The sequence below is a fragment of the Loxodonta africana genome, chromosome 6 (genome assembly GCF_030014295.1).
Source record: "Loxodonta africana isolate mLoxAfr1 chromosome 6, mLoxAfr1.hap2, whole genome shotgun sequence".
Taxonomy (NCBI): Eukaryota; Metazoa; Chordata; class Mammalia; order Proboscidea; family Elephantidae; genus Loxodonta; species Loxodonta africana.
Window position 1 is genome coordinate 56917372 of NC_087347.1, and position 16474 is coordinate 56933845.

General features: G+C 36.6%; 1 protein-coding gene across 5 annotated transcripts in view; it reads left to right on the forward strand.

The window, feature by feature from the left end:
• OSGEPL1 (O-sialoglycoprotein endopeptidase like 1) overlaps positions 1-16474 on the forward strand; it is a 40902-nt gene that overhangs the window by 3863 nt on the left and 20565 nt on the right. For 3 of the 5 annotated variants that reach the window (XM_010602751.3, XM_023542773.2, XM_023542769.2), the window contains 6 exons: positions 9029-9416; positions 10212-10416; positions 10493-10641; positions 12095-12225; positions 12345-12416; positions 13825-13931. In XM_010602751.3, the coding sequence (XP_010601053.2) occupies positions 9029-9416; positions 10212-10416; positions 10493-10641; positions 12095-12225; positions 12345-12416; positions 13825-13903 (1024 nt within the window). In that variant the 3' untranslated portion in view covers positions 13904-13931. The remainder of the gene's footprint in view (positions 1-9028; positions 9417-10211; positions 10417-10492; positions 10642-12094; positions 12226-12344; positions 12417-13824; positions 13932-16474) is intronic. The other 2 variants (XM_064286898.1, XR_002784561.2) reach the window with 2 other exon arrangements.

The window sequence follows — 16474 nt, forward strand, 5'->3', positions numbered from 1 at the left end:
TAGGGAAGTACAACTAGAAGGCTATTGAACAGGCTGAGATAGTGAGGGCTCTTTGAATTTGGTGGTGGCAATGGCGATGAATTTAATTAAATGCGAAGAGCGAGGGAAAGACAGGAGGTAAAGATGAACCTTGAAACCCAAGTGATTAGGAGGTTGTTGATGCTATTAATAGATACAGAATATAAGAGAAAAAATAGCTTTGAAGATTTAATGAAAATGGCATTTCAGTATGGATGTGTCAAAGTAAGATATTTTTTATATCTTCCTCATTGCCTGACAAAATATGTATTTTAACTATTAAATATTCAGTGAATGTTCCTGCTGGGGATTATCATTTCTGTGTATAGAACTAGCATATCTTGCAACATCAAATATATGAAGATTCTTTGAGACTAGGGATGCATTTTGTAGACCTTGTATTCTGTTACTCTGCTTGTCAGATAATAAATCAGTCACATGCTGTTGCTAACAAATTTGCCTCTTAATTCCTTACTCTTGACGTTTGGAATGGTCATTCACTGTCCAACATGGACCAAAAATCCAAATCACTGACTCTGAGTACTGTATTCCTAAACTTTATTTCAGGGTTGCAAGCTGTCTACTGTCCTGTGACCTCAAGTGCAGTGTGTTTAAAAATGAACTTCTTTACCATAAAACTGTCTTCATGAGTCACTGTTAGTATTTTTTTTTCCCAGTGTCTTCACCTCAATGTCTGAATCATCTTTGATACCTTTGATCCCTCCTCCCTTTATATGCAGTTATTTCAACTTTCAAAGCTGTGTCCCTTTCTTTTCATTCCCTACCATCACCAAGTTTAAGAAGTCATCACCTTACACAAATGTTTTTACAATAACCTCTTTAAAATCCTCCCTGTCTGCAGGGAGATTAATTTCCCTAAAATATGATTTTACCCTTTCTTTCCCTTTTTCAAGGTGGTAGACCAATTAAAAAAGCCCTTCATTCCCATCCATCATATGGAGGCTCATGCACTTACTCTTAGGTTAACCAGAAATGTAGAATTTCCTTTTTTAGTTCTTTTGAACTAAAATACAATTTTATCCTTTCCCTTTTTTGAGACATTTTTTCCCAGAATACTTTGCAATATTATTTGGTGCTTTCATTCATAAACAAAAAAATCCATAAGAATTTGTTGTGTACAAGTTAGAAAAGTCTGAGAAGACACTGGAGAGACATTATACCCTTAACTGCTACATATTGAATTCTTACTGTATGGGCATTATAAGCCACATGTATTTGAAAATAATATATATATATTTGTGTTTTTTAGGTGAAAGTTTACAGCTCAAGTTAGTTTCTCATACAAAAATTTATACACACATTGTTATGTGACCCTAGTTGCTATCCCTATAAAGTGACAGCACATTCCTCCTTTCCATCTGGGATTTCCCATGTCTTTTGAAGCAGCTTCTATGCCTGTCTGCCTTCTCATCTTGCCTCTACTTAGTCTCATGTATCTACTTGAACTTAGAACCACAGTCTTAACAAGTGTCATGTTATGCCTTATAGTTCAGTCTAATCTTTGTCTGAAGACTTGGCTTCGGGAAGGGTTTTAGTTCAGGGTTAACAGAGAGTCTAGGGGCCATGTCTCCTGCGGTTCCTCCAGTTTCAGTCAGAGCATTAAGTCTGTTCTTTTTATTAGACTTTGGATTCTGTAATCCATTTTTCTCCTGCTCCATCACGGACTCTTTGTTGTGTTTCCTGTCAGGGTAGTCATTGGTGGTAACTGGGCACCATATAGTTCTTCTGATCTCAGGTTGATAAAGTCTCTGGTTTATGTGGCCCTTTTTTGTCTCTTGGGCTAATATTTTCCTTGTGTCATTGGTGTTCTTCATTCTCCTTTGCTCTAGGTGTGTTGGGGCCAATTGATGCATCTTAGATGGCTGCTCCCTAGCTTTTAAGACCCTAGACGCCACTCACCAAAGTGGGATGCAGAACAGTTTCTTAATAAGCTTTGTTATGCCACTTGACCTAGATGTCCCCTGAAACCATGGTCCACATACTACTGCCCCTGTTACTCTGTCCCTCGAAGTGTTTGGTTGTGTTCAGGAAATTTCTTAGCTTTTGGTTTAGTCCATTTGTGCTGACTTCCCCTCTATGGTGTGTTGTCCTTCCCTTCACCTAAGGATAATTCTTGTCTACTATCTAGAGTCGCTATGAATCGGAATCGACTCGACGGCAGTGGGTTTGGTTTTTTTTTTTAATCTAGTAAGTGAATTCCCCTCTCTTTCCTTCCCCACCCTTGTAACCATCGAAGGATGTTTTCTTCTGTGTTTAAACCTTCCCTTGAGTTTTTATAATAGTGGTCTCATATAATATTTGTCCTTTGGTGACTGATTAGTTTCACTCAGCATAATGCCTTCCAGATTCATTCATGTTATGAGATTTATCATTGTTCTGTATCGTTCATAGTATTCCATTGTATGAATATACCATAATTTGTTTATCTATCGTTCTTTGATGGGCACCTAGGTTGTTTCCATCGTTCAGCTATTGTGAACAGCGCTGCAGTGAACATGGCTGTGCATATATCTATTCGTGTGACAGCTCTTATTTCTCTAGGGTAAATTCCAAGGAATGGGCTTGCTGGATCCTATGGTACTTCTATTTCTAGCTTTTTAAGAAAGTGCCAAATTGATTTTCAAAGTGGTTGTACCATTTTACATTCCACCAGCAGTGTGTAAGTGTTCCAGTCTCTCCACAACCTCTCCAACATGTATTATTTTGTGTTTAGATTAATGCTAGCCTTGTTGGGGTGAGATGTTACCTCATTGTAGTTTTGATTTGTGTTTCTCTGATGGCTAATGATTGTGAACATTTCCTTATGTATCCGTTAGCCACCTGAATGTGTTCTTCGGTGAAGTGCCTGTTCATATCCTTTGACATGTTTTAATTGGATTATTTGTCTTTTTGTTGTTGAAGTTTTACAGTATTTTATAGATTTTAGAGATTAGGCCCTTACTAGATACGTCATAGCCCCAATTTTTTTCCCAGTCTGTATGTTTTTTTTACTTTTTTGGCGAAGTCTTTTGATGAGCATAGGTGTTTGATATTTAGGAGCTCCCAGTTACCTAGTTTCTCTTCTGGTGTTTTTGCATTGTTATGTTTTATATTCTGTTTATGCCATGTTCAAGGGCTCTTAGCATTGTCCCTATTTTTTCTTCCATGATTTTTATCATTTTAGATTTTCTATTTAGGTCTTTGATCAGTTTTGAGTTAGTTCTTGTGCATGGTGTTCTTTATCATCTTTATGGGTCTTGTTTCAGTTTTTTGCAGATGGATATCCAGTTATGCCAGTAACGTTTGTTAAAGAGACTGTCTTTTCCTCATTTAATGGACTTTGGGCCTTTGTCAAATGTTAGCTGCTCATAGGTGGATGAATTTGCATCTGGATTCTCAATTCTGTTCCATTGGTCTATGCATCTGTCGTTACTGATACCAGAGTGTTTCGACTACCATGGCAGAATAATAGGTTCTAAAATCAGGCAGTGTGAGGCCTCCCACTTTGTTCTTCTTTTTCAGTAATGCTTTTGTATCCTGGACCTCTTACCTTTCCATAGGAAGTTGGTGATTTATTTCTCCATCTCATTAAAAAATGTCCTTGGAATTTGGATGGGGATTATATTGTATCCGTAGATCGCTTTGGGTAGAATAGACATTTTCACAGTGTTGAGTCTTCCTATCCATGAGAAAGGTATGTGTTTCCAATTACGTAGGTCTCTTCTAGATTCTTACAGTAGCATCTTGTAGTTTTCTTTGTATAGGTCTTTTATGTCTCTGGTTAGATTTATTCCTAAGTATTTTATCTTCTTGGGGGCTATTGTAAATAGTATTGATTTGGTGATTTCCTCTTTGAAGTCCTCTTTGTTGGTGTAGAGGAATCCAGCTGATGTTTGTATGTTTATCTTGTATCCTGATACTTTGCTGAAATCTTCTATTAATTCCAGTAGTTTTCTTGTGGATTCTTTAGGGCTTTTTGCATATGAGATCATATCATTTGCAAATAGGAATACTTCTTTGTTACCAATTTGGATGCCCTTTATTTCTTTTTCTAGCTTAATTGCTCTGACTAGGACCTCCAGCACGATGTTGAATAAGAGTGGTGATAAAGGGCATTCTTGTCTGGTTCCTGTTCTGCATTTAGGATGATGTTGGCTGTTGGCTTTGTATACATGCCCTTTATTAGTTTGAGGAATTTCCCTTCTATTCCTATTTTGCTAGGAGTTTTTGTCATCAATGGGTGTTGAACTTTGTCAAATGCCTTTTCTGCATCAATTGATAATATCATGTGGTTCTTGTCTTTTGTTTTATTTATGTGATGAATTACATTGATTGTTTTTCCAATGTTGTACTATCCCTGCATACCTGGTATGAATCCCACTTGGTCATGAGGAATTATTTTTTTTGATATGTTGTTGAATTCTATTGGCCAGAATTTCGTTAAGGATTTTTGCATCTAAGTTCATGAGGGATATTGGTCTGTTATTTTCTTTTTTGTGGTATTTTTACCTGGTTTTGGCATCAGGGTTATGCTGGCTTCATAGAATGAGTTCGAGAGTATTCCATCCTTTTCTATGGTCTGAAATACCTTCAGTAGTAGTGATGTTAACTCTTCTCTGAAAGTTTAGTAGAATTCTCCAATGAAGCCATCAGGGCCAGGGCTTTTTTTTGGGAGGGGGAGGTTTAATTACCTTCCCAATCTCTTGTTATAGGTTTATTTAGTTGTTCCACCTCTGTTTGTGTTAGTTTAGGTAAGTAGTGTGCTTCTAGAAATTTTTCCATTTGTTCTAGGCTTTCAAGTTTGTTAGAATATAGTTTTTCATAGTATTCTGTTATGATTCTTTTAATTTCAGTTGGGTCTGTTGTGATATCGCCCATCTCATTTCTTATTCAGGTTATTTGCCTCCTCTCCTGTTTTTCTTTTGTTAGTGTGGCCAGTAGTTTATCAATTTTGTTGATCTTTTTAAAGAATCAGCTTTTGGTCTTGTTAACTGAGTTGTTTTTCTATTCTCTATTTCATTTAATTCTGCTCTAATTTTTATCATTTCCTTTCTTCTGGTGCCCGAGGGCTTCTTTCTCTGCTCTCTTTCTATTTCTTTGAGGTATCGAGTTAATATTTTGATTTTGTGCCTTCTTTTTGGATGTGTGCATTTATTGCTATAAATTGACCTCTGAGCACTGCTTTTGCTGTGTCTCAAAGGTTCTAGTGGGGTGTGTTTTCATTCTATGAATTTCTTTATTCCTTCCTTAATTTCATCTGTAACCCAGTAGTTTTTGAATAAGGTGTTGTTCAGTTTCTGTGTATTTGATTTTTTTTTCCCTTGCTTTTTCTGTTACGGATTTCTACTTTTTTGGTGAGAAAATGTGGTTTGTAATATTTTGATGTTTGAATTCTGTTAAGGCTTGCTTTGTGGCCTATCCTAGAGAATGTTCCATGTGTATTGGAAAAGAAAGTATACTTGGATGCTATTGGGTGGAATGTTCTGTATGTGTCTATGAAATCAGGTTGGTTGATTGTGGCAGTTAGATCTTGCGTGTCTTTATTGAGCTTCTTTCTGGATGTTCTGTCCTTCATCTAAAGTGGTGTGTCGAAGTCTCCTGCTATTATTGTGGAGCTGTCTGTTTCTCTTTTCAATGCTATTAGAGTTTGTTTTATATATTTTGGAACCCTGTCGTTGGGTGCATAAATATTTATCCTCCTGGTTATATCCTCCTGGTGTATTGACCCTTTAATTGTTGTATAGTGTCCTCCTTTATCCTTTGTGGTGGATTTTGTTTTAAGTCTACTTTGTCATGAGTTTAATACAGCCACTCCTGCTCTTTTTTGATTGTTGTTTGCTTGATATATTTTTTTCCATCATTTGAGTTTTAGTTTGTTTGTGTTTTTCAGTTTAAGGTGTGTCTCTTGTAGGCAACATATAGATAGATCGTGTTTTTTAAAATCCATTCTTCCACTCTCTACCTCTTTATTGGTGCATTTAGCCGTTAACATTCGGTATAATTATTGTTAGGTATGAGTTCAGTGCCATCATTTTGATGTCTGTTTTTGTGTGTGTTATTGACAGTTTCTTTGTTCCACTTAATTTTCTGTGCTGCATCATTTTTCTGTAGGTTTTTTCTTTTCATCTTTTTCATTGTTGTTGATTTTGTATTTGCTGAGTCTTTAAGTTTTTCTTTTTTTTTATTTTGATGTGTAGGATTATTAGTTTCCTTTGTGGTTGCCTTATTATTTACCTCTATTTTTTTAAGTTTAAACCAAACTTTTATTTCTTGGTATCGCCTTGACTTCCTCTCCATATGAAAAATCTATGACTACATTGTTTAGTCCCTCTTTTTTGTTTTAATGTTCTCGTGTTTTAGGTATTGATGTCTCCGTCTCCCTGTTTTCAGTGTTTTAGCTTTGATTTATTTTTGTGACTTCCTTTGGTTGATATCTGGTTGCTCTGTCCTGTGTTCTAGTCTTGGGTTGTTATCTGATGTTACTGATTTTCTAACTGGAGGACTCCCTTTACTATTTTTTGTAATTTTGGTTTGGTTTTTACAGATCCCCTAAACTTCTGTTTATCTGGAAATGCCCTAATTTCGCCATCATACTTGAGAGACAGTTTTGCTGAATATGTAATTCTTGGCTGGCAATTTTTTTCCTTCAAGGTTTTGTGTATGTCATCCCATTGCCTTGTTGCCTGCATGATTTCTGCTGAGTAGTCTGAGCTTAATCTTGTTGACTGTCATTTGTAGATGTCTTTTTGTTTATTCTTAGCTGCTTTTAAAATTCTGTCTTTATGTTTGGTTTTGGCAAGTTTGATTATAATACGTCTTGGTGACTTCTTTTTGGGATCTACCTTGTGTGGTGTTCGAGGAGTTTCTTAGATAGATATCTTCTAGTTTTTTACCATATCCCGAAAGTTTTCTGCCAACAAATCTTTAACAATTCTCTCTGTATTTTCTGTTGTCCCCTTCTGTTCTGGTACTCCAATCACTTTTGGGGTATTCCTCTTGATAGCATCCTACATAATTCTTAGAGTTTCTTCATTTTTTTAAATTCTTTTATCTGATTTTTCCTCAAACAAGTTTATGTCAAGTGCTTTATCTTCAGTCTCTCTAATTCTGATTTCCATTGCCTCATTTCTGCTCCTATGACTTTCTATTGAGTTGTCTAATTCTGAAATTTTATTGTTCATCTTCTGGATTTCTGTTTGCTATCTCTTTATGGATTCTTGCAGCCTGTTTAATTTGTCATCATGCTTTTGTATAACCTTCCTAAGTTCCTCTGTTGCCTAGTTTGTGTGTTCTTTGGGTTGTTCAGCATTTTGCCTGATCTCCTTCCTGATCTGTGGAAGAGCTCTGTGTATTAATATTTTGAATTCTACCTCTGGTAACTCCAAGAATTTATATTTCTCCGGAAGGTTTCTTGGTTCTTTTTTTTTTTTTTTGGAGGCTTGCTGCAGCCATGATGGTCTGAGTCTTTATGTGATTTGAGATTGACTGTTGTCTCTGAGCCATCAGTAAGTTATTATATTTATTTATTTTGTCTGTGCTTACTGTATCCTAGCTTCTTATTTTGTTTTGATGTGCTCAAATAGGCTAGTCATGTGAGTTACTTTGACTATTGGCATCTTTGAAGCTCTCACTTCTGTCACCAGGTAGTTAGAGCTGTTACTATGTATGTGAGCCCAGGAGTCTGTTACTTTTCTTGTGTGAATTCAGCTCAGTTGTCCATGTCATCGGTCACTGAGTGTGTGGTTCAGGCTTTCACCCACAATTCTAGGTGGGCAGGGGTGATTGGAGTAGGCACAGGTATCTGGCTGTATTAAGGGATCATATACAGAGCAAGGCAGGGGTATGACTGCTGCCCCTGAGTGTCTGGGAGGAACGCATGTCTCTGTTCCCCAGATCACATAGGTGGGTGGGTTTTGCAGCCGGATTATAGGTACCCAGTGCTGTTGACTGTAAGGACTGGGAGTCACCACTTATTCTTGGACACCTGTGGCAGGTAGCTAGGTGAAGTGGATGAAGCCACCAGTTCTCAAGCCCCTGATGTGGGTAGGTGAGAACTCTGCTTAACTGACAGGGCATTGTCAAATGTCACAGATGTGTCACTTCCCCTTATAGCTGATGCAATTGAAAATGGGCTTCAGGTATATAGCTCGTTGTACTGTGTTAATGAGGGCCTACGTTGTTGAAATGGGCCCACACAGGTCTATGTGCAGGAGTGATAGGCATTCAAAGTCTGTGGACCCCTTATGCCTGTGCCTAGACATAGGGGCTGTGCCTGCCTTAAGCTCCTGGCTTAGGGGAGCTGGCAGATTATTTTTTCCTGTTTGTTAATTTTTTCCCTTTCCAAAGCTGGGAGAATGGCTCAGGGTGTGCGACGGGCCCTACATCTGGCATAGGGGGCTCAGCAATCACTGAAACCGGACTAGGACCCAGAGCGGAGCAGAGAGGGGGCAGGTAAATGGGAGAGAGGTACTTTCCGTGGCAGGGGGGAGGTTCAATCTGTGTGGTAAATTAGTTGCTTGTACTTACCTTTCGCCGATTGCGTGCCACTTCTTGCATGTTCTGAAGGCTTGAGCAGACTCTCTACCACTCGGTCTCTCCCGATGTGGAAAACGGGTCCTGAGCACCACTGCTTGCCTCACCCTGCACGCACCAGCCAATCCAGCCTGCAGGGTGCCAGTGCCAGCTAGGTCAGTCTGGCAACTCCTCGCTACTTCTGAACCATCTCTCCCTTCCCTTGCCATTCAGTCTATTTCCTTGACTTGGCCTTTGATGTTCAGGTCTCCTAGATTGTCATATGTAACCAATTCATTTGTTCTTTTGAGCTTTTGTTGTAAAAGGGACCATAGGAAGTATCTGACTACTCTGCCATCTGGGCCCCACCACCTTGAAATGTATTTTTAGCACATAATGATTAGTTTGCAAATATGCCTTCAGCTATAGTATGTATTTTTTTTTTCCTCTATTTTTACAATCTCGAAATTATAAAACAGTTTCTTTTTCTTTCTTTCAGAACAGGTGGGATTATTCCTCCAGTAGCACAACGGCTTCACAGAGAAAATATTCAACAAATAGTGCAGGAAGCTCTTTGTGCCAGCAGAGTCTCTCCGAGTGAACTCTCAGCAATTGCAACTACCATAAAACCAGGACTTGCTTTAAGCTTGGGAGTAGGTTTATCATATAGCTTACAGCTGGTAGACCAATTAAAAAAGCCCTTCATTCCCATCCATCATATGGAGGCCCATGCACTTACTATTAGGTTAACCAATAATGTAGAATTTCCTTTTTTAGTCCTTTTGATCTCTGGAGGTCACTGTCTCTTGGCATTAGTTCAAGGAGTTTCAGATTTTTTGCTCCTTGGAAAGTCTTTGGACATTGCACCAGGTGACATGTTTGACAAGGTAATATATATTTAAGGATTGATTTCTCTATACTTTTGTGTTATGGTGTGTGTTTTAATTGAATAGGGATAGATAAAAATGCTATTATTCATCTACATCTTACTGAATATTTAATTAGACTGAAAAATTTATGCTCAGAAAGAAAAAAAAGTCATAATTTTGTAAAAATATACTCTTACCCATTCCTAATGAAATGGTAGAAAGTTTGCATCAATACACAGAAAAACTCAAGTAGTTTGCAAATATAGGTATGGGATTAGTCAGATAATATACAAGAAAGTGCTTTGTAAACTGTAAAGTGCAAATGTTAAATAAGAGGATATGTGTAAAGATTAACATAGGTGTGGAAAGTTCTGTGATTAAATCACACAGTTCTCGTGATACTGCACACGGATTCCTTCTCCCTTTATTTTAGAATAACACAGCTTGCTGTCGTATATAAAAAACACTGCTGCCAACAGCAAAAACCATTGGATGAAAGAATAGGGCAGGTTCACGTTTTTCAAGTTCATCTTTAAGTAATGACTGCCAACTTCAGACCTCTTTTCCAACTCCCTAAGAAGATCAAAAGTAGATTAGGGAGGCAGCGAAATTGGATACTTTTGCTTAGGTTGTCAGAAGGAACAGCATTGTGTGTACTACCACCAGCTGTAGTCTGTATTGTAAAAGTCTAACATGTTTTGTTCACCTTGGTTTTTTTTTTTAGTAATATTTCATTTCCTTTGCATCTTTTGTTTTCAAAATGTGCAATTTTATGACTCATTAGAGAAATGTATGTTTCTGTTTTATATATAGGTAGCAAGAAGACTTTGTTTAAGAAAACATCCAGAGTGCTCCACCATGAGTGGTGGGAAGGCTATAGAACATTTGGCTAAACAAGGAAATAAATTGCACTTTGATCTCAAACCTCCCATGCAACATGCTAGAAATTGTGATTTTTCTTTTTCTGGACTTCAAAATGTTGCTGACAAAATAATAAAGCAGAAGGAAAAAGAGGAAGGTATATTTCTAATTAGCAAAGCTGGACAGATAAATAACCCTAGATTGTGCCTAAACATACCTGCTGATTTTTGCAGGCACTGAGACGGGACAAATCCTGTCTTCAGCTGCAGACATTGCTGCTGCAGTACAGCACACAACGGCGTGCCACATTGCGAGAAGAACACATCGTGCTGTCCTGTTTTGCCAGCAGAGAGGCTTGTTACCTCAGACTAATGCAGTACTGGTAAGTATTTGTCATCTCCTCTTACAGTAGTAATAACAATTTTATAGCATATTACTTTTATTCCTAGAGCTTGGTTGACCTTGTGCATAGGATGAACAGATCTTTATGACAGTATGAAATTATGCAGAATAGAGAAGACCCACTAACAGCCATTTCTTGTACAGGGATGGCAGCTTAGTGGCACCGCTGTACAGCCTATTTGGCAAAAAAAGCCCAAGGCTGTATCTTTGCATTGAATTTAAAAGAGGGTTTACAGTAAAGAAAGCAAATATAGTAACTCTGTCACTGTTTTTAAACACAAGTTTATTTATGTTTCTTTGATGAAATCCCTTTAAATGTGCCTTGATAAACTTTCTATATAGCTGTATCTGAAACCTTACCTTATGAAAATTATAAACTAAAGTAGGAAAATGTTTAAATGATGGTAGGCTTACAAAGGTGAAAAATTGCATGAATGTTAAACATTAGTTTTTTTTAATTATGTAGTAAAATAAAAAATGCTTATTTTTTTTTATAAGTAAAAGATGCAGAGTCTAAGTTATGGTCATACTATATTTGCAATGATGTTGCTTGCAGTGATGTTGCTTAGCAACATCATGATAAACAGAGAAAGGACTGAAGTCATCAAGGATTTCATTTTACTTGGATCCACGATCAACACCCTTGGAAGCAACAGTCAAGAAATCAAATGATGCATTGCATTGGGCAAATCTGCTGCAAAAGACTACGTTAAAGTGCTAAAAAGCAAAGATGTTACTTTAAGGACCAAGGTATGCCTGACTCAAGCCATGGTGTTTTCAGTCTCCTCATGTGCATGCAGAAGATGGAATAAGGAAGACCGAAGAATTGACACCTTTGAATTGCAGTGCTGGTGAAGAATACTGAACATACCATGGACTACCAGAAGAATGATCAGATCTGTCTTGGAAAAAGTACAACCAGAATGCTCCTTAGAAGCAAGGATGTTGAGACTGTATCTCACATACTTTGGACATGTTATCAGGAGGGACCAGTCCCTAGAGAAGGACATCATGCTTGGTAAAGTACAGGATCAGGGGAAAAGAGGAAGATCCACAACGAGATGGATTGACACAGTGGCTGCAAGAATGGGCTCAAGCATAACAATGATGGTGAGGATGGCACAGGACCTGGCAACATTTCATTCTGTTGTCTATAGGGTCACTGTCAGTGGGAACCGACTCTATTGCAATTATGTTAAAGAAATATTTAGATAAAGATTAGAAGAAAATGTACAGAAATGTTAATGGTGATTGTGGGTTGATATTGGAATTCTTTTCTTCTCCAAATTTATGTCCCTTGCCCATTACTCACCTATCAAAATGTCTTGTTTTCTTATTGCGTAGTGCTGATATTTTCACCCCAGTTATAGCTAACAGTTTGGTTCATATCAGTGTGTGATAGTTGTTAATTGTGGTCTTCTGAAATCCTTCAGGTTGCGTCTGGAGGCGTTGCAAGTAACCTATATATCCGAAAAGCTCTGGAAATTGTAACCAGTGTAACTCAGTGCACTTTGTTATGCCCTCCTCCGAGACTGTGCACTGACAATGGTGTCATGATTGCATGGTAAGCCATGGGATGTATGTGTTTTACTCATAATTATGTAAAAATGTATTGCCATTTCATCATGCTAAATCTCCTTCCTTTAAATCTTGGAGCTATTTATTTTAATAACTTTTATTTAGGAACGGCATTGAAAGATTACGTGCTGGCTTGGGAGTTTTACACAATACAGAAGGCATCCGCTATGAACCAAAGTACGTGATACCATTCATAATCTGTGCAAGTTGCATCATAGAAGTCAAAGCCTGTCATTTGCTTTAACATATGAAAATTTATTTGACATTCTGGTAGTACTCGAAGAAAAGTCAGATGAATTTCTTTCATGAAAATCATATTAATTTCTTTCAAGACAAAAATAAGATTTGTTACCCTTATAAGAAATATATTTACTACAGTATCAAATTATAAAAGTTCTAACAAATCATAAATTAAAAACAGGCTGTGGATATTGGTGATGAATTCTGTCACTTGTGCCCAGAATGGAAACCATGTCCACGGACTTTTCCAACATCAAGAAGCTCTCAGGACCAGCTGGTATGCTGGATAACTTAAGGAAAATGTGCAAAAAGCATTCAGGTGTGAAACTGGGTTGTGATTATGCTTCTCCACCAGCAGCTGAGAAGCAGCCAAAAAAAAAAAATTAGCTATTTTCTGCAAGTTTTTTTTCCACTCTCCAAGTTCCAAAAAATAGCACATTTTTTTCAATTTACTATTAAATTCTAGTCTAACAATTAATTCTGGATTAATGAACAAAGATTATGTTTTGTAATCTAACATAGTTTTATTTTGAACATTGTTTCATCTGATGTTTTAAAACATGGAAGCATTATAGTCCATAACTAGACAGATGTGCTACATGAACCACAGAATATTAAGCCTGGTCATAAATGAACTTGGTAGTGTCAGGTGGAATCCCTTATGTTGACAGCCTAGCCTCATATAGAGTATGTCATCTGATCCAGTTGTGTCCTCCTGGCCAGGGTTGAAGCTAGATATGGTTTTTTCTTGTTTGGAGCCCACTTAAGGCCTTATCTTGGGCAACATTATAGAAAAGCAGAAATCTGAGGCTGAAATTATTTACTAAGATAGAACAGAATAGGGCAGGAGCTAAGACCTCTCTTGCCAGTAGTGTCAAAGGAAGGTACAAAAAAGGGTAAGCCAACTTTCGAAAGCTCAGAGCAGAATTGATAGAAACCTGGAGAATTTCTAAAATATGAATGGCTACAGGTTTGCTTTTGGCTATATAGTAAGATCTTTTGACCCTTTTAACTTTGTTGACAATTATAAGACTTTTATAGTTTTTTTTTTCATTTTGTCTTTAGTATACTTGTTTATAATATTTGAAAGCAATAGAACTATTTCTTTCAAAAAATCTCAATATTTAGATTTCTTCTGAATGAGACTGGCCTTACTTAGCTCATTATCCTGACTTGAGGTTCCACTGTATTTGTATGCGTTCAAGAACCATCACCACATACGGTGAATCATACATTAGATGCTTACACTGTTTGTCAGAATTCTAAGCAAATATAGTCTGCATAACTGGTGACTGAACATGAAGCAAATATTTGAAATAATGTAATTTGTCTGATTATGATGCAGATGTCCTCTTGGAGTAGACATATCAAAAGAAGTTGGAGAAGCTGCCATAAAAGTACCACGATTAAAAATGAAGATTTGATATTTGCTTTACCAAAAAATCTCTAAAGGTAGTATTTTGGCATTAAAATTAAGTCTCCATTTTTTTGTATATGAAATTGTAGAAGATACGTGATTCATCAGGACTTTCTTTTATTATTCCTTTTATGTCTGGTGCTTAACTTGTTCTTCTGAGAGACTATATATATAAATATGTTACAGTCTTATAAAAGTGTATACTTTTTTATTATCCATAAATCAAAGTAGAATATTTTGTAGATAAATGTATTATGTTGGCAGGTAGAAAGAAAACCTTGGAAGAAATACAGTGGTACTGCTAAATCCTGCCTCTATATTATCTAGGCCTAGACCTTTTCTTCCTTTCTCAAAATCAGGATAGTAGAAGCTATTTTTTGACTCCTACTGGAATATGAGCCTGACTTCTATAATGACTTCTGTAATGAGTGAGCAATTTTAGAAAGGTAGTCAGATCAAGGTCATGTCAAATGAGAGAGTTGAAAATCAAGACAAAAGATAATTTCTCTAATAGAATAAAAAAAAAAATTATGTTATTAATTTAAAAATATATTTCTAATTGTCATCTCTGGAGCAAAAGGTATAGTATGTCTATATGTTTCTTAAAATCCTTTTGATTTGAGATTCTAAAAAATTTGACATGCAAGTAATGCTTCAAGTGTATATTGTACTCTTTTTAGTTGACCACATACATTCACATTAATTTTTTTAAAAATTGTGTTTAATCAGATGAAAATAAATGCGTAAAAAGGTGTTCTTTAAAAATAATTTTCTTTGAATCCAAAACTTTGACCTGTTGATATTAATAATTTATCACATTTTTTCTGCTTAGATTAAAACAAAGGAATGTTCTGTAAGGGTGATGTTACTGACTGTTTAATGTCCTTTGAGAGGTTTATATTGTTATCTGCACTGAATCAAGTTGTTACCCTTCTAATCAGTGACTTGCTTTACTAATAAGCTAGGGATTAAGGATGAAAATCTAGAATGAGATTTCTTATTTTAATCATGTGTAAGATGATCTCCCTTTTGGAAAATTCCATCAGTATTCCCTTTTTAGCATTGTGATCACAGAGAATTGCTTTATGATCATCCATTTCATCCTAGAAATAGAAAATACAATTGTATATGAAGGAACATATAGAGATAGCCAAAATTTATAAAGCTTTGCATTCTTTTACATTTTAACAAGTTGCAGTATAGATGTGATAGAATTAGTTTGTGAATGTCATTTAAAAGAAACTATTAGTTTGTGAACTCACATTTTACATTTGTATTTGCATTCTGTATCATGTGAGTCTAAATTCACAGAGAACTATATTTCCTGTGGCTATTACAATCAGAGTCCATATAAATTAAGAAAGAAAATTTATCAAAATTTCCTCCCACTATCACAAATCTGCGGAGCCCTGGTACAGCAGTGGTTAAAAGCTACAGCTGCTAACCAAAAGGTCAGCATTTCAAATCCACCAGCCACTCCCGGAAACCCTATGGGGCAGTTCTACTCTGTCCTGTAGGGTCATTTTGAGTCAGAATCTACTCGACGGCAATGGGTTTATCACAAATATTATAAAATAAGGATATCTATAATCTAAGTTTTAAAATTTCAAAATATAAAAATTTTACCAGTACTGCAATCACAGATGTCAAAACTGAGTTCAAGATACAAGTAAAGAAAACTACAGATTAAGGAAATGGACAAATTCTGCAAGCCTTCCATATCTTTAGACCTTTCAGTACTTGGCCATGAGGAAAGGAAGAAAGAAAGAAGGAAAGGCAAGGAAGAGAGAAAAAAGGAAAGGGAAAGGGAAGAAAAAATACCGAACTTTATATTGGCAATCATATGTGCCAAAATGAGCTTATGGTCCCACTAAGGCAGGCAAATTGCAGAAACCCTCTATAACTTGGGGCCTTTCTCATCTAACACGTGATTTAAAAAAAAAAAAAGTAATAAATGAAACCCTGTGGCTTAGTAGTTAAGTTCTACAGCTTCTAACCAAAAGGTCAGCAGTTTGAATCCACTAGGCACTCCTTGAAAACTCTATGGGGGCAATTCTACTCTGCCCCATAGGGTCACCGTGAGTCGGAATTGACTCATTAGCTTATGGTGCCACTATGGCAGGCAAAGTACTGAAACCCTTTATAACTTGAGGCCTTTCTCGTCTAACACATAATTTTAAAACAAAAAAGGAAACACAGAGTAATACAAAATAATTATTATGGTGAGGAGGAGTGGCTGTACTCGAACTTCAGGAGATATACTAAAAGTTTTAGGAGCAGTAGGATAGTTCTGGCTGTGCCAAGATGCTCAGTTAATGTCTGTTATTGAATGCAAAGAAACCTTGATCCCCATCACTGGATACAGTTTTAAAATACAGTCTTTAGCCCACCTGAAGCCAGATTCAGTTTCAAAGATTGCTATCTAAAGGTTTTTTTTATTTTTTTACATCTGCCATTTTTTTTTTTTTTATTAGGTGCTGTTGAGTAGTTTCTGACTCATAGCAACCCTATGTAAAACAGAACAAAACAATACTTGGTCCTGTGCCATCCTCATGATGATTCTTATGATAGAGCCCCT